Here is a 21,767-nt window from a genome sequence, read left to right as displayed (position 1 = left end):
AGGAAGAAAACTGAAACCTCAAAATTAGTTAAGAGACTGAGGAGGAAAGACAGAAATGATGAAGGCCTCAGTTAAGGGAATAGCAATAGAATGAAAATAATTGAATAGATATATACAGAGGATATAAAATCAACTTGACTTATGATTGGAAAAGGGAGAGTGAGGATGATTCCAAGGCTTCACTGACTAGGCGCAAGCCAACAGCTTCACATTTTGATCATACTATTACTTTATCAAAAGCAGAAAGGTTTAGTATTAAATCATCCTCATATCAGCAACAGCCACAGTATTTGACTTTCTCCTCTCTGAAAAATGCGACTAAATAACTTACAGTTACTGCCACTTGGCAACTCCACACTAACTGTTTAATATGCATACAGTAAAGACAGCTATTAAATATTTTCAATAAATGACACGCAGACCATCACTGAACATAACATGGACAGAGAAGCTACAGAGAATCTGTGAAATTTAGCAAACGTTCTTATAATCAGCACTCTAAATTTAAGAAAAATCTAAATGCCCTTTAAATGGATTAGAATCATTTTACCACTTATAGGAAGAGGTCTGTAGACACCTCTTTTAAGATTCAAAAAAAGTAAAACTCATTACTTGAAAGTTAAATCAACTAGGTTCTTTTTTCCCCTTCTGTCTGTAACTGTAAACAAACAAAAAAAACCCCACTATCCTTATAGCCCAAGCCAAGGATCTGTAAAATACTACATTAGGATTATAATAACCACTGGAAAAACTTACTGCAACTTCAACCTTATTACCACTGTAAGGGTAAAACTATGCTAAAGCCAGGGCCTTCCAGTAACTAAATGCTCTTAGAAAGTGTCCAAAACAATGTATAGTAAATTTCCAATTTGTTTCATCTAAGATCAAGAAAAACAAGTTATCTAAAGTACTGGGTTATATTTAAATAGGCTCTAACTAAGAGTTTTACATCACATTATCACTCAGAAAAATCTATACTCTTTACTTAGGATGGGACCTAAGACCAGTAAGTCACCTGGGGGGTAGGGGGTGGGGAGGGGAAGTTGCACCTAGGAATTTAATCACATATTACCTAATATTATTTTCAGAAAAATTTAAATACCACTAGCTTTCTTTGTGAGAGAAACAGATTTTGGCAGAATCTGCTAAAATCATGGTTTGCAGTGATACTGAAAATCTCCATAGCTTCTATAACATGGACAACATGTGGTGGTGCTTACTCTGGTTTCTAGCTTGAGCCGTTTTTTAGAGTCTCCTATTATTTGTGGTTCAGATTCCTTTTTTATGGGTTGCATGCCTGATATACACCACTATCATATAAAAACAAACATAAAGGTGCTTTATATATGTGAGTGCATATGTGAATGTACATACATGACACTTTAGACAAGCTGTGATTTCCACTCATAAACAACTTTTTTTATAAAGTTCTACTAAATTGAGAAGTAAAAGCCAACAGTTAAGAAAATAATCTAACCATACAGCAAAGGGAGCTGTAAAATTAATTCTGAAAGCCAAAAAAACCTAAATAAAGCAGGTACGCAAAACAAACCCAACCTACTTTCACCGAGCATTTTTAAGTTTAGCTATAAATGTTAACATTTTTTAAAAGTTGAGGAGTATACCAACTTTCATTTATGAAAAATGACACCCTAGGATAAATTTCTAATTCCCAAGAGAAATAAGTCAAGTTTAAAGATCTGCATACAAAAATAACAGAAGAGCTGCAAAGAAATGAATCGAAAAAGCAAACATGGTTTTACAGGAAACATGGAAGCTATCTGAAACATTAAAAGTGGAATGGACTTATTATCAATATAACAAACAAAAGATCCAAAATGAACAAATTAAGCATAAATACTCCTCATGTGTTTAACTTCTTCTGAAACAAGCAATGCCATACCAATCAATACTTGCCACAAATATTGCCATAAATTGGTCACTTCTATCTTTTTAAATGATGAAACAATGAAAGGTTTGTTGAAATGTATTTATAACTTACCAATACTGAGCTATTAAGTTTCTATTAGTGATGCTTCCACTAAGGATTTGTGCTAAAAAGACTGAAATCTATTCATACAGCAGTGAAAAATGAAGCCTCACTAAAGACATTCAATATAAAGCTGACCCCTAAAGGCTCCTTGATGCACGTTTGCAACCACAGTATTCACAGTATGCAGTACACTAGCAACAGATTGGTTAAAAACAGTTTGGATTTTCAACCTCCCATTATACAGGCAACATTTTTAGAAGCAATCACATTAAATAAATATGTCTTTCACAGTTACAGGATGAAATTTTAAGCTTGACAGGCACCAATGCCCTGATTTTCTACTTTTTTCGTAAACCATATGACTTCCACATGCTGAGAACGTATTATGCTTTAACCTGCAGTAAAGGCTTTACAACATTTTAATGCTCAGTGCCTAACATGCAACAGAAGCACCCCACCCCATCAAATGCAAGAAATATATCTGGTTTCAACCAAAACACTAGTCAGAAAAAGTTTAATGAACGCCTTTCCCAGTAAGTAACTTTGCATTTCCGTAGAGGAAAACAAACAAAAAGCAAATCTGAGGCGAGGGTGGGTGGAAGAGAAAATCTTCTTATATTTTAATATTTTTCCAACTCTTAACAAACATTTTAGTCTTTTTATTTCTAAAATAATTATTGAACATTTTAAAACACTATGTCTAATAGAATATCTTTCAGCAGAAAAACACTCTATTATGCAGTTACACAGGATTTTTCTCCAGTTTTTGCAAAGTAATATTTCAGGCTAAAATAGAAGGTAAAAACAAATAATTCTGGAAATCCTAGTCTATAGCAAACTGAAACCTCAACTTTGTATCAACATATTTTATGTTCTAAATTTGAGATTTAGAAAACACATCAATTTTTTTTTCTATTCAGGTCAATCTAAATATATATGCTACCTCATGTTTATAGACAGCTTATCTGTGAATGACCAACTGCAGAAATTTCAAATCAAAGGTTATAAAACATACCATAAAATTACACACTATGTGACTTTCAGTTTTTATGGTATCTAAGGTCCTTCACTGATAGATTCAAGAATTGATAAGTTTGGATATGTAAATATGTAAATACATTAAATTCTCAGCAGTCGAAAGAGAAATTATGCCAAATCCTTTAGTTATTTAAAAGTCCATTACACGAAAAATCTGTGACAAAAGAATGGTTATTGAAAAACTTATATTTCAGACCGAAAGAAGTACAAATTATATTATCTTAAATCTCCTGGTGTAATGTTTTTAAATATTAAACACTGTGAGAAACAAGAGATGTTGCAATCCTCTTTCCTTTATAACTCCAATTGAAACTAGGAAGAAAAAAAAATCAGAATTCAAATTTGCCAAACTTGACTTATACACATAATTCAACTATGTCTATCTTAGTTGTGCAATTTTAAAATAAGTTCAGTGCAAAGCACTGCGATCTTGATGTGATAATTACCTGTGGAAGAAATGCAAAATAAAAACAAATGCAGGTCCTTTTCATCGAATGATGCATTTCACAGCAAAACCACTAAAAGCACAACCACGTAGCACAAACTAAATAAACAGGCACAGGAGGCAGCATGTCCATCCAGGAAGAGAAATGTACCACGCCAAGAAAGAAAGGAAAGAAGGAGGGAAGGAAGGCAGACAGGCAGGCGGGCGGGCAGGCAGGCAGGCAGGGAGAGAAGACAGAGGTTTCTATACCTGCAGGATCCCAGAGAAATGAACTAGTCACATCATTCTCTCCTATATGATACGTAGGGTTTTTAAAGCTCCAGGGTAAATAAAAACAGCAACCACTCTATACCACCATTCAACTTTCCATAGTACAGAATCTTTAATGCCAACTGCATTCTCCCCTTCACTCACCCAGTGTTTCCTCTCTCTTCCATACCAGCTTTCAGACAAATGCGAGACAGAACAGGGTGGGGTAGGAGAAAAATACAAGCAGCGCCTTTCCGCTACTCCCCCCGCACCTCCAACAATTTCCAACAGTTCTTCCTACTACGAAAATAAGTCGCCCTATCTCAGGATACACAACAGTCATTCCGTGTCTTCAGTAGACACACAGAGACGCGTACACATGGCAGCACTCCCGAAGCCCCACCCCCAAGCCCCCGAATCTTAAGTACTGTTTAATCTATATTGAACGCGAAGACCACAGCGAGATCCCTACACCTACTGTTTCGGGGTGAGGGTGGGTGGAGGACTCCTTTCAAAGTAGCCCCAACAGTGTAACCAAAACACGGTTCCGGAATAAAATATTAAGAACACTTTTCCTTTCCCACCTAGCTGCCGACTTCAGGATGCAAAAAGCCATCTCCACACCCCCGCATCGCTCCAGGGCTCCTGCCCGGAGTTTGGGGTGGAGATGCGTCCCAGGAGGCGGGGAGGAGTGTGAGCGGGCGATGGGACACAAACGAGTCGCTCACCGCGGCCACCCTGCGCCGCGTCGCCAGCCCAGAGGTTCAGGACCCGCACCTCGCGCACGCCTCTCCGCCCAGGCCCAGCTAAAAGCTCCGACTCCGGCTCTCGAACTTCCTCTCCGGAGTCGTTTATTCAAGGCGAACACATCACCCAAGTACACGTCACCCAGTTTCAAACACAGTTCTGCACCCCAAACAAACCCACACACCTCAAATTCCCCTCACAGTTTCCCAAACTCCAAACAAGAGACCCCACCTCCAGGATTCAAACCTTCCGCCCATCGGGGAGGCAACCAGGAGAAAAGAGTTGGGGAGCAACCGACGCCTTTCCATTACTGCCCCCACAAACTGCCCCACCCCAGACCCTGCGTCCGGGTCGCCCCCGTCGGAAGCCCCCCGCTTCCTCCCTCCACTCAGTCGGGCCGCTTAAGAGACCCATCCCCAGCCCACTCACTTTTTCCCCCAAACCCCTCCAAAAAAAAAAAAAAAAAGTGAAGAGAAAGAAGTGAGGAAAGAGACTTGAGATAGTCCGGCTTCCAAACCGCTCGACTCACCTCAGAATCCTTGCTGAGTTCTCTCCGCCCGGCACAGCCCCCTCCCCAACGTCCCGGTACGAAGGGCTGAGGTAGGGAGGAGGGGAAAGCGGGAGGGGGAGGGGTGTCTTCCGCGTGGGGCGCCCGTCGGGAGGGGACTGGGGAGGGGTTGAGGCCGGCGCAGGAAGAGGAGAAGGGGGAGGGGAGGCCCCTATCTCCCAGTCTCCCCCTGAAAACCTCCCTTGTCTCAATCACATCAGACTGACTGTCTTTGTCTGGCTGACAACCGCCATATTGATATCAACAGCCCCGCTCCCACCTGCTGCCGCCTGGCGGCCCTGGGAGTTGTAGTTCCTGCCTCCCTTGAGTAAAGGCGCCGGACCGGGCGTCCGGAGGCCCCAGGGAACTACAGCTCCCGGCAAGTCCCGCGCCCATCCGCCTTCCCACAGGGAGGAGGGGAAAGGGGCGCCAAAGCCGTAGGGACTACACATCCCAGAATACAATGGATCCCGGGCCCAGAAGTGGGACATGATATCATGCTGGGGTGGAGAGGGAGGATGAATTGGCGGCCGGGATGAATTTGAGCTGACGGAAGGAGGTATTCTGAGAGGAAAGGGAGGAAAAGGAAAGACGACCACAGTTCCCATGATGCACGGAGAGATGACTACATTTCCCATGACGCAGCGGGGGGCGGTGCGTAGGGAAGAAAGACTGCATGTCCCGCGATGCTCTCTGCAGGCCGGTGGCGGAGATTGAACCGGAAGACGCTTTCTGGGTCTGAGGAGTGGAGTGACTGGTTTTGAACAGCCAAAAGTCCAATATGAAACTGGTGAGTCTCCGCTCTTAGGTCAGAGGGCATATCCTTTTGGACTTCGTCGTTTCCACCTTGGGAAGGGAACCGTCGCGGAGGAGGGGTGTCAGTTAGGGACTAGAAAGTGGGGTGGACTAAGGAAAGCTACTGTTTGTTGCTGAGGAGTTTGAATCCCACCTCCCACCCCCGACCCCCCGTAACTGCCTGGTCTTATTCATTCCTTCGCGGGTTCCTTTGGTTAGATAAGAGATTGACTCTGTCACCTTTCTTCACATACAAACTAACATTGGGCTTAATGAACCAGGTTTGTTTCGCAGCTGCCACGTGAGTGTTATAATGGGTTAATTTCTTTCCACGAAATTGGCACTTGATAAGCGTTTCTTCCTACGGTTGTTGAGAAGGCTTTGGTTAACATATGAACAGAGTTTAGAAAATACTGGGCAGAGCGTAATCTCTTATTAAATTTTCCGTTATAGACTCCTAACAGCCCTTGCTGTTCAGAGAAGGACGAGGTCAGGGTGTGATCTTGGAGGATTTGAATCTTAAACCCTGTGTAAGATGGGCTGAAAGGAAGTGTTAAGGCGGTCCAGTCTAGAGCTGTCAGGGACTGCGTGAGCCAAGGTTAGATGGAGCATGCCAGGATACCTGGAAAAGTCTTTGCATCACAAAACTGAAACACTTGGCTTATAGGAAAGCTGCTCAGGCCTTTGTTTTGAGCCATTTTACTCTGTGCACACAGATTTAACTAGTTTACTCCAGCTGTATGGGATTAGTAATAGCATAATTAGAGTAGAGAAGCAGGTGTGAGATGCTGTTTCTCAACCTTTTAAAATTCATGTTCCTGCAGCCAAGTGTTGTCAGGCTTTACTTTCTGTAGTTTTTGTAGAAAAACAAAAGGTTTCTTTTCTTAATTATTTGAGCATGCTTTTGCAAAGTGCACGCGTACATACACACACACGCTACAGGCATATATACTCTGCACAGTGTCAGCTGTTTTCTGAGAAGTCAGAGAAAGTATTAAAAGTGGATTCAGGGCTTCCCTGGTGGCGCAGTGGTTGAGAGTCCGCCTTCCGATGCAGGGGACACGGGTTCGTGCCCCGGTCCGGGAGGATCCCACATGCCGCGGAGCGGCTGGGCCCGTGAGCCATGGCCACTGAGCCTGCGCGTCTGGAGCCTGTGCTCCGCGACGGGAGAGGCCACAGCAGTGAGAGGCCCGCGTACCGCAAAAAAAAAAAAAAAAGTGGATTCAACTCCAAAACTGTCTCTATCTACAGCTGCTTAGGTAAGGAGAAGGGCACAGATCAGTAGACGTTGAGAGTAACAATTTGCTCCTGGGTCAGATTTGGAAACATTTAAAAATGCAGAATTGAAAGTCACTATCCTTGCTCTAAAGAAGCATGCAATCTAATGAAGCAGATACAAAGGTAATGAAAAAGTTATAATTCACTGTGTTCGTGTTCAGGGTTTGGGGATTGAGAGGATAATGAGGGTGCATGGGGAGTGTGAGACAGCTCCTTGGAAAGGCGACTCTTTAACTGATAAGAAGGTGAGTAGGCTAGGACCTTCTTGAAGAGGGTTCAGTTTATAGAAGCAACAGAGCTTGGCACCAGAATGGTTGAAACACAGACCATGTTCCCTCAATGAAAGATAAATCACAATTGGTGTGCTTGGTGCAAAGGCAGGCAAGTGGGAAACAGCTTTTTTCCATAACAACTCATTTGCTGAGGGTATCAGAGAGTAGGGTTTAGTTTACATATACTTTGGTTTGCTTATAAACTCCTCCTGCTTATTTTATTTAGAGATGTGAAAACGTGGAAAAAAGTAGAAACTCCCTTTTTTTCCTTTAAGAACCATAAAATGCCTCAGAGGAAGAGGAAGTATTGTGTATACTCCCTCCCTCTTTACTTGTCATCCACGTAGTACATAACTAAAAGTCATTTGGTAGTTGATGATTTGTAATGCAGAATATCTTTCAACACAGCAAAGTGGTTTCAAAAACATTAGCACGTTAGCACTCAGTAAGTTAGACTTCTTTTTTTGTGTCATGCCTCCCATAGAGTTGGAATAAATCCTCCATGGCCTAAAAATTTTAACCTTGTTTACTGCATCAGAAATATGTAGTAAGCCATATTTTATATTTATATCATGAAACACAGAAATACATTTTATCAAGCACATTCTTGTTTTGGAGATGATGGCTTCTCCAAATATCCATCACACGCCCAATGTATGACCACATCTTGTTGATTCTGCGATTCTTGAACTGGTTTGTGTCTCTCCAGTCCCACTAATACTCCCTTTGTACGGGCTCTTTTCACTTGACACTTGGAATTCAACAAGGCCTTCTAACTGGTCTCCCTGCACTCAGTCTCAACACCCTCCAATCCATTCTCTACCCGGTATCCCAGAAGTTGCTTGAAATTGCAGAGTTCCCTAAAACCCCTCAGTAGCTTCCTTTGCCCTTAGGATAAAGTCTTACAATTCTTTACTTACCTGGTCCTCCCAACTTCTCCAGCCCTCCTCTCTCTTGATCTCCTCGTTCCAATTATATTGCACGTCTTCCAGTTCCTTGAACTCCCCCTGCTCTCTTTTTTTAAATTAATTAATTTCGGCTGCACCTGGTCTTAGTTGCAGCATGCGGGATCTTTAGTTGTGGCATGTGGGATCTAGTTCCCTGGCCAGGGATCGAACCCAGCCCCCTGCATTGGGAGTGCGGGGTCTTAGCCACTGTGCCGCCAGGGAAGTGCCCCCCACCCCACTCTCTTTTGCCTCTGGGACTTTAAATCTGTTCCATTGCCTCCACCTCTTTTTTGCCTGACTTATTTCTTCATATATTTCAGACCTCTGTTTAAATAGCACTTCTTCAAGGTTTCCTTGAATTAAGTACCCCTGTTATGTGCTTCCATGGCACACTTCCTTTTTTATGGCACTTGTAATTATTGGTTTTATGTCTGTCCTCCTTCTTGTGGACTCTTGAATTCCCAGGGCCCGAAGCATTGTGTGATGCCACTAAATAGTAGTTGAATAAATAATTCTTGAAAGATTGTCAAGGTCTGTTAATATTCTTGAGAAAAGATTAAGGGGTGAACTCAAAACATTACAATAAGCAATAACCATTGGAGTGAAAAAGAATGATTGCTGCCTTTTATGGAGCACTTACTGTGTGCCAGGCATTGTGCTAGGGAGGTACTTGCTATTTAGTGTCACATTTTATCCTTTGTAGATGATAGTGTTCCCATTTTATAGAAGAAAAACTGAGCCTTCAGGAGATGAAGTGGCTCGAAGTTACACAGATGAAAAGAGTGGTAGACCCAGGATCTGAACCCAAGATTCCTTCCTCCAAAGTCTGTTGCTTAATGAGGGCAGGGACTCTGGTGCTTTGCACAGGGACCAGCACATGCTGGGTTATCTCTCACAGAAACGAAGCCAGAATGCAGACTGAGAAAGTTCATTCAAGGATATTTTCTAAATTAGCTTTAAATCTGAGTTTGGCTGAATTAAGGTCTTAAGAAAGATTATTGGTAAGAAATTAAACTCTGGGTACTTCCTTGATCATCTAAAGGGCTCCATATCAGAGCATACCAGTTGAGTACCCAGGTTGGTGTCTATACTACCCAATTTAGCCTCTGTGATGCCATTTATAGCTCTCTAACCTTGCCTATCACTGTCTTGGTGGCTTTTCACACACCCAAAGGAAGACGCTGGATGCCAATATAATGTAATCCTTGGATAGCTCCTTCTTAGAGAGATACCAGCTCAAAGGATTTTAATGACTGTCTATAATATCAGGCAGCTTTATTTAACTAAGGAAAATTAATTGGCACGTTCAATTAATCAGAATAATTTTGAAAGGAACAGGAAAATTAGAAACGTGTCCTCTAAATTAGCACATTTTAGAACATGTTCTGCTTTTAGTATAGATTGAGCCTAATTGGGTGCACCCTGATGGCCAAATTCAGCAAAGGGTAGAAACTAGAATTCACCTGGGTCTTTACCAAAAGACCATGAGACAAAAAAATAAAAATAAAAAAATACCGAATACATTGACAGAAATTGAATTTGAAACATCATGGCCAGGAATTTAATAATTAAAATAGATGAAGGTTAAAGTGAATAAAATGATAAGAAGCAGTTCAAGAATGCATCGTGTGTCATACTTCCTATAGATAGTTCCAGTGACGGAGAGAATCTTCTAGTTTATTCAGTCAACAAAGATTTTATTATGCAACCACAGTATACCTTTGGCATTCAGAGTTTTAATACTTTCCATTCTAACTATTACATTTGACCCCAAAGATCGATGACAGGGAATTATTTGTAATTTTGCTGAGGCACAAATTTGAATGTGCCTTTAAGATGAATGACAGGGGCTTCCCTGGTGGCGCAGTGGTTGAGAGTCCGCCTGCCGATGCAGGGGACACCGGTTCGTGCCCCGGTCCGGGAGGATCCCACATGCCGCAGAGCGGCTGGGCCCGTGAGCCATGGCCGCTGAGCCTGCGCGTCCGGAGCCTGTGCTCCGCGACGGGAGAGGCCACAACAGTGAGAGGCCCGCGTACCGCAAAAAAAAAAAAAAAAAAAAAAAGATAAATGACAATCCTTAGTGAATGAGCCTGATTGCCTCAGAATCCAGGGCTCTCTGCAGTTCTTGTGGCCCACTGTTAAAGGTCTGAAAGAAAGGTCACTTAAACGCTTGTTACGTTATACTTTTTGAATTTGATGGAGGAAATTATATGCTGTAGTTTTATTTACAAATTTAAAGCCTCAAGAAGGCCTTGAGGTATATTCTTTGGTGGTCTATGCTCCTCTGTGAAAATGCTGTTTCATTACTACTGGCTTTGGGGGGTGGCAGGGAGGCTCAAACTTTTAACTCACCATGTCTCTTAGGAGAACAGATGGAGCAAAGCAGTGGATTCATGGGCCGCTTCCAGCAGAGGACAAGTAAAGCACCAAGTGGAATTGTAGATTATAAAGAAAATATTGGCTTGAAAGGGGCAAATCCTGCTCCAAGGTCAATTTAACAAATCATTAGAAAGGGGTGTGGTTAATCCTCACCTTGGATCTGAGTGTGATGAATTCTTCCTGCAATTTTCAGACTTGCAGGATCCTTTTGGCTTCTTAGGCTTTGGATTAGGAACAGAAAATTTCTTGCTGTAAACTACAAACACTCACACTTTTACCAGGACTTAATTCACCTATTTCAGTACAGTTGTTAAAATGTCAACCTGATTTCACTATCTTTTCTGTGTTTCTCTTTGCTGGTTGATTAGAGTGCCCTCGTGTGTCTTTATGATTTAATATCATTTCAAGTTTTAGGAAGGTCACGTTTTATCATCACCACCTCAGTGTGATAGGTTTTTTCCCTTTAGAATGCTTTCCTCAATCTCTGAAAAGTGACATAAGGCCAAATCACATACATTGTTCAATAGTGCTCTCAGATAAAACCGGCTATTTTAGTCTTGGGCATTTCAAAGTCCTAATGGTTACCCTGAAGATTAAATCTTTTATACTTAAGGCAAAAATATATATATAGCAAGGTTTTTTTCAGTAACAGTTGACTTGAAAAGAAAATTTTATATTTGCATGCAATACATAATAGTCTGACATACGGAACAAGCATGACAGCATTGCTGTTGCCTATAACTGCAGTAGCACATTTGTTTTGTGACTGGCCTACTCTGCGTACTCAAATCCCTCTGCCATTTGCTCTGATGATCCGCAAAGTGTACTTGAAGGACAAGGGCCAAGAATGCATCATGGCCACAGGACTCAGTAAAACCTAGCATTCCAAATGGAAAGTTCTCTCCTGGCTTGCTGAATACCAGCAGAGGTCCAGGGGTAAACTGCTCTTCAGTCATCATCATCAATTTATTCATTCAACAGATCTTCCTGAACACCTGCCTCTTCTGTGCTATGCATTACCCAAGGTACTAGGCATGTTCCAGTGAAGAAAACAGATTTACTCTCTGCCTTTATGGAACGTAAAGTCCAGCGGGCTTACTGTGCAGTTCAAACAATATTACAGTGAACTTTCTGATGTAGTGATATCGTTGGGCCCTGGCTCAAGTAGTTTTTGAATATAATGCTTCAAAATGTATTTAATTGTATCCTAGAAGATGCCTTCTTAAAATTGTAACCGACATGGCCAATTTGCCCACTGGTTTACCATTGTACCAGTAATGTATGAGAATACATTTCCCCACTCTTGCCAGGGATGCCATCTGTTTCTTTACTCTTACTATGTGCCTTACTAATGTAACCATCTTCTTTCATCAGTCCTCACACCCTCTTGTCTCTTAGACTTCGGCTATATTTAGTAAAAGGTCCTTACAGTAGTGATGTATGGATGTGGGAAAATGTACCAAAAAGAGGAGCAGATTTCTTCAGATAAAAAAGTGGTGCCGTGAGAATCTTTAAAAGGAATTTTTCAAAGAACCTCTGGTGTTGCTTTGAAAATGCTGATGCGTGGGAGCAGTAGTTGTTATTATAAGTATTACGGGGTCCGGCAGATTGGAGAGGCACCTGGGTCAAGTGTGTGTAAATGGCAGAGGAGACCTCCGTGCCCCCCAGAAAGGAAAGGGATGACCGGTGAGATGAAACTAGGATTTGGCATATCAGGAAGGGCTAAGTCAGAAGGACATGTCAGAATTTGCGGAGATCCTGAGAAAAGGCAAGAATGCCAACAGAAGATGAGGGGGAATAGGAAAGACGTAGGAGAAAGGAGTTAGCTTGAAAGCCCCAAGGGGCTCGGTGATCAAGACTAACCTGTGGTGGGAATTTTACTGTGAGGAAAACAGGAAGTTTAAATTGCCCCTGATTGACCATATATCTGAAGGAAATGCCTTAAGGGTCTAAAACATTTTAATTTATTGAAAGCACAGCTGAATGAACTTTAGCTCTCTCAAGGATAGATAATCAGATAGATGATGTTCAAGAAAGCCATTCTTTAATAGGAATTGTAAAACTAACACCCTTTTTGCCCTTAAGGTGCAGTTTATTTTTCATCACTCATGCTTATGAATGGGGTGGGGGACCATGACTAATGAAAGGTCTTGCATAATCTATTCTTCAGATTTATGGCCTAAGCAGAGATTGGCTTTTCCTAAATATAGTATTTCTGCATTTTTCTATTCCAGTAAAATAGAGAAAGGCATAATTAGATGTTCTAATTTAATAAGTCTTCTTTCTCATATGTTTTTTCAGTGTATGAAAATACAGGTAAACAAGAAGTAGTATTAATAATGTAAAGGATATTATTATAATTGTTACTTTTTTTACATTTTTTAAATAGCTTTATTGAGGTAAAATTAACATACCACAAAACTCATACATTTAAAAGGTACATTGCAGTGACTTTTAGTAAATTTACAGAGTTATACAACAATCACCACAATCCAGTTTTAGAATATTTTCATTACTCCAAAAAGATCCCTTGTGCCCATTAGCAATCCCCATAACTACCTCCAGGCCCAGGCAACCACTAATCTATCTTCTGTCTTGTAGATTTGCCCTTTCTGGTCATTTCATATGAATTGATTCATGCAATATGCAGTCTTCTGTGTCTGACTTTTCATTTAGCATAATGTTTTTGAGGTTCATCCATGTTGTAGCATGTATTGCTCAGTAATATTCTATATGAATATATCACATTTTGTTTATCCAGGTACCAGTTGATAGACATCTGGATTGTTTCCACTTTGGGGCTATTAATATTGTGTGGACATAAGTTTTTATTTCTGATTTCTCCATGTTTTCATTTCTTTGTCTTTCATGATTACACTGGCTAGAACCTCCAATACAATATTGAATAGAAGTGGTGCAAGCAATGGTGCCAGTCTTTTTTCCCCTTCCCAGTCTTAGGGAGAAAGCATTTAGTCTTTCACCACTGAATACAATATGAGCTGTAGGTTTTTCATAGTTGCCCTTTATCAAGTTGATGATGTTCCCTTCTATTCCTGGTTTGTTGACCATTTTTATCATGAATGGGTCTTGGATTTTATCAAGTGCTTTTCCTTTGTGTATCAAGATGATCATATGGTTTTTGTCCTTTATTAATATAGTATATTAACTTAGTTGAATTTTTAATGTTAAATCAATCTTGCATTCCAGGCATAATTCCCAGTTGGTCATGATGTAGAATCCTTTTTAGATATTGCTGGATTTAGTTTGCTGATATTTTGTTGACGATTTTTGCATATATATATATATATATATATATTCATGAGAGAAATTGGTCTGTAGTTTTCTTATGATGTCTTTATCTGGCTTTTGTATCAGTAATATTGTTCTCATAGAATGAGCTGGGAAATGTTCTCTCCTGTATATTCCAGAAGAGTATGTGTGAAGAATTGGTATTTCTCTTTAAATGTTTGATAGAATTCATCAGTGAAGCCATCTGGGCCTGGACTTTTCTGGGAAGATTTTTAAATGACTAAGTCAATTTCTTTACCTGCTATAGGTCTCTTCAGATTTTCTCTTTGTGCATTACATTTTTTAAAAATTGTGATAAAATGTACACAACATAAAATTTACTATTTTAACCATTTTTAAGTGTACAGTTCAGTGACATTACATTCACATTGTTGTGCAGCCATCACCACCATCCATTTCCAGACATCACTTAGCATAATATCATCAAGGTTCATCCATGTTGTAGCCTGCGTCAAAATTTCCTTCCTTTTTAAGGCTGAATAATATTCTATTGTATACCACATATGTTTTATACATTCATCTGTCAGTAGACACTTGGGTTGTTTCCACCTTTTGGTTGTTGTGACTAAAGCTGCTGTGAACATGGATGTACAAAAATCTGTTCAAGTTTCTGCTTTCAAATTTTTTTGGTATACACCCAGAAGTTGAATTGCTGGATCATACAGTAATTCTAATTTAATTTTCTGAGGAACCAACATACTGTTTTCCATTTTTTACATTCCCACCAGCGATGCACAGGGGTTCTGATTTCTCCACATTTCTTCACCGCTCGTCAACACTTGTCATCTTATCTTTGTTCGTTTAGATAATAGCTATCCTGATGGATGTGAAGTAGTATCTCAGTAAGGTTTTGATTTACATTTCCCTAATGATTGGTGATATTGAGCATCTTTTTGTGTTTCTTAAAATAGGTAATACATGCACATTGTTTAATTTAAAAAAATCTGTACACAAGTTTAAAAAAAAGAGAGAGAGAGAGAAGATCCTGTGCCACCTTTATCTTCCTCCTCAAGAGCAATCTCAGTTGTCAGTTTCTTGTGGGTCCTTCAGAGATATTCCGGGGAAATATACACATGTGTATAATTTCCATCCCTTTTTTTGTTTTTTACATAAATGGTGAGATACTGCCCACACTAGTTTTGCATATTCCTCTTTCTTTTTTAAGTTAGAAATGCATGTTAGAGATCATTTCATGTCAAAATTTAGAACAGCTTCATTTTATAAAACACAGCATACCCACACCTAATTGAGTCTGCACTTAACAAGATCCTGGGTCATTTGTTTTCATGTTACTTTCATTCTAAATGATGAAATAGTTTCAGTACTCCTTTCAAAAAATTTTTTTCTTTTTACTATTTGTAACAGACACTTTGTCTTTTCATTGTCTAAAGGAGGAGTTTAGAATCATGGATGTTAGGCTGGAAGGTAGAGTTCTCCTTCCTCCACATACATCCCTCCCAACCATTTGAGTATCATTCATTGTTACTTAAAGTTTAGGGCATGGTTTTTGTTGCTAATATAATACATAACATGTGAAATTAGTGTCAGCACGGCTCAAAAATATGTTTAAACTATTGCCAGAAAAAAGTCAGTTGCACAGTGTTTTGTTATTTAGGTATACCGTAATTTATCTAACCAAACCTTCCTCTGTGAGCATGAGGTTGTTTCCAGTCTTTAGTGATTAGAAATCTCGTCACATAGATAATCTCTTTTGTGAGCATTTTTGGAAGTATATCTGTAGGATATATGTCAAAGGGTATATGCATTTTTTATTTCATTTTATTGCCAAAATGCCCCCATCGCGACTTAGCAGATTACACTCTTGCCAGCAGCGTATCCCAACTCACCACTACCGTGTTATCATCAAGCTGTCTTATTTTTTTCTCCTGGGAAAGTGAAAAAAATCGTATGTCATTATACTTTTTTATGTTATTTTGTTCTCATTTTGTATAAGACGTGGAACATCTTTTCATATGTGTAGAAAAGCACCTATATTTCCATTTCCTTTTCATCTCTCTTCTCCCCTACTTGATCTATTAATACTACACTGCTAAACTAGTTTACCTTCTGTAGCTCTAGAGTGTATTTTAATATCTTGTAGTACTTGTTACCACTCATTGTTCCTCACTTCAGAATTTTCCAGACTACTCTCCTTTATTTTTCATATAAAATTTAGAATTATTAATTTCCAGTAAAATCCTTTTCATATTTTGCTTGGAATCAGGTTAAATTTACACAATTTAAGGAGAGAATTGACTTATTTCTTTCAACATCATTGAGTCTATCTAAGAACAAGAAATGTCTTTTCCTTTATTTAAACCTTTTTTTAAGCATATCTTTTTGATTGTCACTGTAATTGGAATCTTTTCCTACATTGTTTACTTATAAGAAGGGTATTTCTTTTTTGCATTCTCTATACAGCCCTATGCTGAACTTTCTTATTTTAATATGTATTCATCTTTCCATTTAATTCTCTTAGGTTTTTAGGTGTATAACTTTGCAGATAATTTTTTTAACCTCATTTTTTTTTCCTGTGGTGTAATTACATTGGCTTATACTTCCAGAATAGTTTGGAACAGGAGTGGTGGTCGTAGACATCTGTGTTCTGTTTCTGATGTGAGTGGACATGATGCTTGAACTCAACATGGCACTGTTACATTGACTTCTGGCTTGAAATTTTTGTGTATTTTAATTTACATACTACAACTGCTTTCTTGCTCCAAAATTTTCTAGTCACTAAAAAAAGTCAGATTCTTTCACATAGCCCAACAGTAAGTTATTTTCTAAGAGGAAGATCTATTTGTGTTTTATTGTTTGTTCTAGGGAGTTAATTATATCTTGCAAGCCATTTCCAGACTTTTGAGAAAACAATGGTTTTTATAACTTAAAGTCTTAGGTGGTATGTAGCAGACTTGTAGAAGTAAAAGACTTCTATGACCTTAAAAGAAAATTGCAAGGTTTCCTTGGAAAACAGAACAGCCAGAAATAGTTTCTCTCTTTTTGTACTTAAGAGACAGGCCTGATAAAGGCAAGAAATGTAAACAAATTGTCTGTTAAAATAAACATAATTACCACACCAAAAAAAAAAAATCAGTAGAAACAAAAAGGGATTCAGAGCCCTAGGCAGTGGCTTATTTATTTTAAACTCTATTTGAGTCAAGCTGCATAGATCCAATAGGAAGAAACTGTTGATGAACAGTGTGATAGTTAAAACTAACAGATAAGAGAAGCCATATCAAAAATCTATCGTTTGGCTCTAATTGTCTAGCCAATGAATGTTATTAAATGCCTATCTGGTACAAAACCTCCTCGGTGCTGTGGAGCAAACTAAAGATGAGTAAGACATAGACCTTACCTCTCAGTAACTCACTATTCAGCAAACCATAGATAAGTGTACTGTGTATACTATTGATGTATGTGACTGAGTGTATGTGGTTTTAGTGACAGACTGTGATAAAGGCAGTAGTAATATCAGGATTATGAAAGATGAATTCCAACCAGAGAATCAAAGTTTCCTAGAGAAGTAAAATTGGAGCTGGCCTTGGAAAGTACCTTGGCTGACAAATAACATCGGAGGAGGAACATGATGGTCTTATTCCAGGTAGACGGAACAGTTAAATTTAGAAGGATCTGGATTATATTCATAGTTCCTACCCTCTTCCCTACCACCACCCCCCCACACAAAATAGTAGTAATAATAGTAGGAGTGAGAGGAAACTTTGAGAGGTGATGGATACGTTTATAAACTTGATGGTGGTGATGGTTTCATGGATGTATACTTATCCCCAAACTCAGCAACTTATTTACATTAAATACATCTTTTCACATGTCAGTCACACCTCAATAGAGTGGTTTTTAGAAAGATTTGGAAGTGAGGTGTTCAGTTTTCCCATAATGTGCATATACACTTTATATGTTTTTTGCTCTGTAGCAGTGTGTACAAAAATAGACACATTTCTGTCTTCTCATATTCTCCTAATTCATTACTTTAGAATATCAACATTTTTATTATATGTGTGTTGTTAACATCTGAAAGGTTTGTACATGTGATTGGAGCTCTAGCTCACTGCAGTTGGGACCTTGCTGAGTGTATTAGGAATGAAAGTTAGAAAGGTAGATTGAAGCCACAGTGGTGGACTTGGAGTATAAGACTTAGCGGTTTGAGAAGTAACAAAATAAGGATTTTTTTTAAGAAAAAGTTTCAGGGAAGTTTAAGAATTTTTAAACACCTAGAGCCTTTAAATTCATCCCTTCTGAAACCTAGGACAAAGGAGTTTGAAGAACTGTATTTTACACACTTAAAAACTTTGGAATGTGAAATCAAAAAGTATGATTCATTGCAGTTACAGAAAATATTTTTAAAAGTGAAATAAAATCAAAACAAGAAGCATTAGGGAGCTTAGCAAATGCATCAAAGTAAATCAAAGTCAGAATTACCTACTTAGGACAAGATTTTTCTAAGCACCTTACAAGGACCTCATAAACAGTAACAGAATTAATAATACATCAAAAAGTGAAAGGGATCCAGAGAATCAGTGGGACCAGTTGTTGGGCGCCATGTAAGAAGAGTGCCCAGATAGGAAAAAGGAGAGAACAGACACCCTCGTTTATTCCTTGACGTTCACCTTTACTGAGAAAGAGTTGGGGAGCCCCATTCCTGCAGACCTGCTAAATGCGTAGAATATTCTTGGTCACATCAACAGGTTGAGTAGAGAGAAATCACCAGAAAGTGTGATGCTGTCCTCAGGGTATTTTTTAAATAACATTTTCAGATAGTAAAACTAACATAAATTTCAAGTGTGCGTGCAGTTTGATGAATTTTTATCTAGTTATGCATCTGAGTGTGTTCTCTTTCGTGTCTGGCTTCTATAACTCAACATATTGTTGACCTGAAAGTTTTGAAGGATGAAATTGTTGCTTTGTTGGTTAAACTGTGTCACCCAGCTGTACATAGCAACCTGGTGGAGGACTGGCAAAGTGCCTGTGGGATTACCATCTCCTTGGAGTGTTCTTGAGGGGACCCTGAGATATTCAGCCTGGCAAAACCTATTTCTGGGCTAGGCAAGCTGCCGCCGTTCAATGGGAGATGTCAGCTGAGACAACATGGTTTTTTTTATGAAGAAATCCATCCAACTAAACTATCAGAGTTCTTCAAAGGGACTAAATAAAAGAAAACTTGTTTCTTTAATTCACTTGAAGTTTTAGAATGCTTTTCTCAAAAAGCATTTTTCTCAAAATGATTTTCTCAAAATGATTTTCTCAAAATGCTTTTCTCAAATGCTTTTCTCAAAAGTTTTAGAATGCTTTTCTCAAAAAGAACCAATACATACTCATAAATTTTTTCTGAATATAATGGAAAGATATAAAGAAGAAAACAAAAATCACCTGTAATCTCACCACCTAGAATAATCACTGTGTAACATTTTGGTATGTCATCTTCTATGATGGTTGTGTGCACTGATATCCTGTAGTCGCTCTAAGGCTATAAATCTGTTAGGATCAGATTCAGCTCTGAGTGATAAGAAGCCTGAAGTAACCATGGCTTAACAGTTTAGATGTTTGTTTCTCTCTTACAAAGGAAGTCCCGGGGTAAAGAGTCCAGGTCTGTGACCATTAGAGACCCAGGGTCTCGTGCTAGCTTGCCGCCCCACCATCTTCAATATATGCCTTACTGTTTGTGATCCAGTGTGAGTTGACCAGCTCAGGCCATCAGATCCTTTTTCTAGTCAGCAGGAAGGAGGAAGGGACAGGGAAAGGCATGCCCCTTCCCTTTGATTATTTCTCAGAGTTGTACACAGACTTCAATATACTCTTTGTGGCCAGAATTTAGTTACATGACTACAGTTAGTTGCAAGAGAGACTGGGAAATCTCTATTCCAGGTGGCCATAATTCCAGCTGAGATTTGGGGTCCTCCTGTGAAAGGGCAAAGGGGCATACAGATAATGAGACAACTTTCTGTTACAAGCCTTTCCACTGTGAATGTTCATGAGCTCATTTTGAATCTTTTTATAGTATTATGTTGTATGGATTTATTCTGCTATTGAACATTTTGGTTTCCATTCCCTATTATCCCACACAATACTGAAGAGAACATATTTTTATTTACATTTTTTGCACCCATCTGGGTGTTTGCTTAGTGTCAATTCCTTAAGTAAAATTGCTATATAGGCACATTTTAAATTTTGATTCAGTATTGCTCTTCAGACGCTCTTTTCCTTTTCACTCAGCAGAGGTAAATGAGAGTTTCCATTTCCCCACATCCTCATGATCAGTTTCTTTATCCCGTGCTAGTGTGTGGAGAGAGGATCTTCTCTCAGCGTAGAGAGACCGCCAGCAATGTTTGTTCCCAAGCCAACCCCTGTTTTCCCTCCCTGTCAACACTCCCACCCTTCGTGAGCTTCTGTTGGGGGGGGGGGTTGCTTTTTATGACGACTCTCTCCTTCTTTACTCATTTTCATGGAAAGCCGAGTCAGAGGACAGGATAAGCAAGAGGGAGCAGCCATAAATGTCAGTTACCCAGCTGGGGGTGACGTTTAGCCACACTCCAACCAGAAAGTGGCTTCTCTGTGTTCACCATGCATGCTAGAGATTTGCTGCTCAAGTGGAAAATTATCCCTCTATTTTATCCAGCTGTGTAGTCAGTGTGACAGTGAGTGCGATTGGCACCTTTAACAGCCCTCCTGCAAGATAGAATCAAGAGACAAAGTGGAAGAAAGTGAAAGATTACCAAATAAAATTGAAATGTATTTATAGAAATCTCTGAGTGTTGGAGAGCCTGGCCCAAAATTCTTAGCAGGGGTAATAGTTCCAAATTAGGCAGATTTGGCTCAGTGGAAGCCGGTTTCACTCAGGATGCTGTGGTATCAGGCAGGGATTCTCCACAGAGTGTGCTTTCCCCTTCCCTGCCACACTAAGAATCTTCTTAAACACCCTGTTAGGGCATGGCGTGTCTCCTAGCAAGCTATAGTTATCGATGGCGGTAAATATGTATACTCAGGTGTGTAGGTGCAGAGAAAAGTTCACAAGCCTTGGAAGAGCTTGGTTCCTCATTTATAAAAGAGGTATTTGGGCTAGATTATCTTAGAATTCCTTCCATCTTATAAATCATGTAATTTCTTATTTGCATAGAGCTAGTTGTAAAAGAACACAGTGGCATAGATACGTCTTGACTGGTTATATAAAAGACCAAAGAGTTTTGGTTGACCCAGTGAAATGATAGAATAATGAGAGACAATATTTTTGTGTTAAAAGAGAGCTTAGAAATAATCTAGTTGGGACTTCCCTGGCGGCCCAGTGGTTAAGAATCCACGCTTCTACTGCAGGGGTAACAGGTTCTATCCCTGGTTGGGGAACTAAGATCCCGCATACCCCATGGTGCAATGAAAGAAAGAAAGGAAGGAAGGGAGGGAGGGAGGGAGGGAGGGAGGGAGGAGGGTGGGAGGAAGGAAAGAAAGAGAGAGAAAGAAAGAGGAAGGAAGGAAGGAGAGGGGGAGGGGGAGAGAGAGAGAAAGAAAGAGAGAAAGAGAAAGAATCTAGTCAAGTCTCTTCAGATGAAGAAATTTGAGGCCCAAAGAATTTAGGGATTCGTTTGGATTAACACTAATTTAGAGACAGAGTTAGAACTAATGCTTTATGACTAGGTTAAAGGAGATGTTGGATGCTATGGTGTACAGCTCAGCAGTAAGATCTGACTCTGGTTTATTTAAGCTAAAAATAAATTTTCACTTTGGAAAACAGTTCGGTAGTTTCTTAAAAGGTGAAACATAT

The 21,767-nt window shown here is 39.6% G+C and overlaps 2 protein-coding genes across 11 annotated transcripts in view; one reads left to right on the top strand and one right to left on the bottom strand.

Annotated features, from left to right (window-relative positions):
• Positions 1-5,276, bottom strand: part of HMBOX1 (homeobox containing 1) — a 177,199-nt gene extending 171,923 nt beyond the window's left edge. For all 9 annotated transcript variants that reach the window (XM_060102624.1, XM_060102627.1, XM_060102625.1 and 6 more), the window contains exon 1: positions 5,002-5,276. The gene's annotated coding sequence lies outside the window, so the exon portion shown is untranslated. The remainder of the gene's footprint in view (positions 1-5,001) is intronic.
• Positions 5,277-5,590: 314 nt separating this feature from the next.
• INTS9 (integrator complex subunit 9) overlaps positions 5,591-21,767 on the top strand; it is a 112,199-nt gene continuing 96,022 nt past the window's right edge. Inside the window, exon 1 of one of the 2 annotated variants that reach the window (XM_060102623.1) lies at positions 5,591-5,809. In XM_060102623.1, coding sequence (XP_059958606.1) covers positions 5,801-5,809 — 9 coding nt within the window. In that variant the 5' untranslated portion in view covers positions 5,591-5,800. The remainder of the gene's footprint in view (positions 5,810-21,767) is intronic. The other variant, XM_060102622.1, reaches the window with a different exon arrangement.

The sequence above is a fragment of the Mesoplodon densirostris genome, chromosome 6 (assembly GCF_025265405.1).
Source record: "Mesoplodon densirostris isolate mMesDen1 chromosome 6, mMesDen1 primary haplotype, whole genome shotgun sequence".
NCBI classification, from domain to species: Eukaryota; Metazoa; Chordata; class Mammalia; order Artiodactyla; family Ziphiidae; genus Mesoplodon; species Mesoplodon densirostris.
The sequence above is the reverse complement of the archived record's forward strand: the minus strand, read 5'-3'. Positions and strand labels throughout refer to the sequence as shown.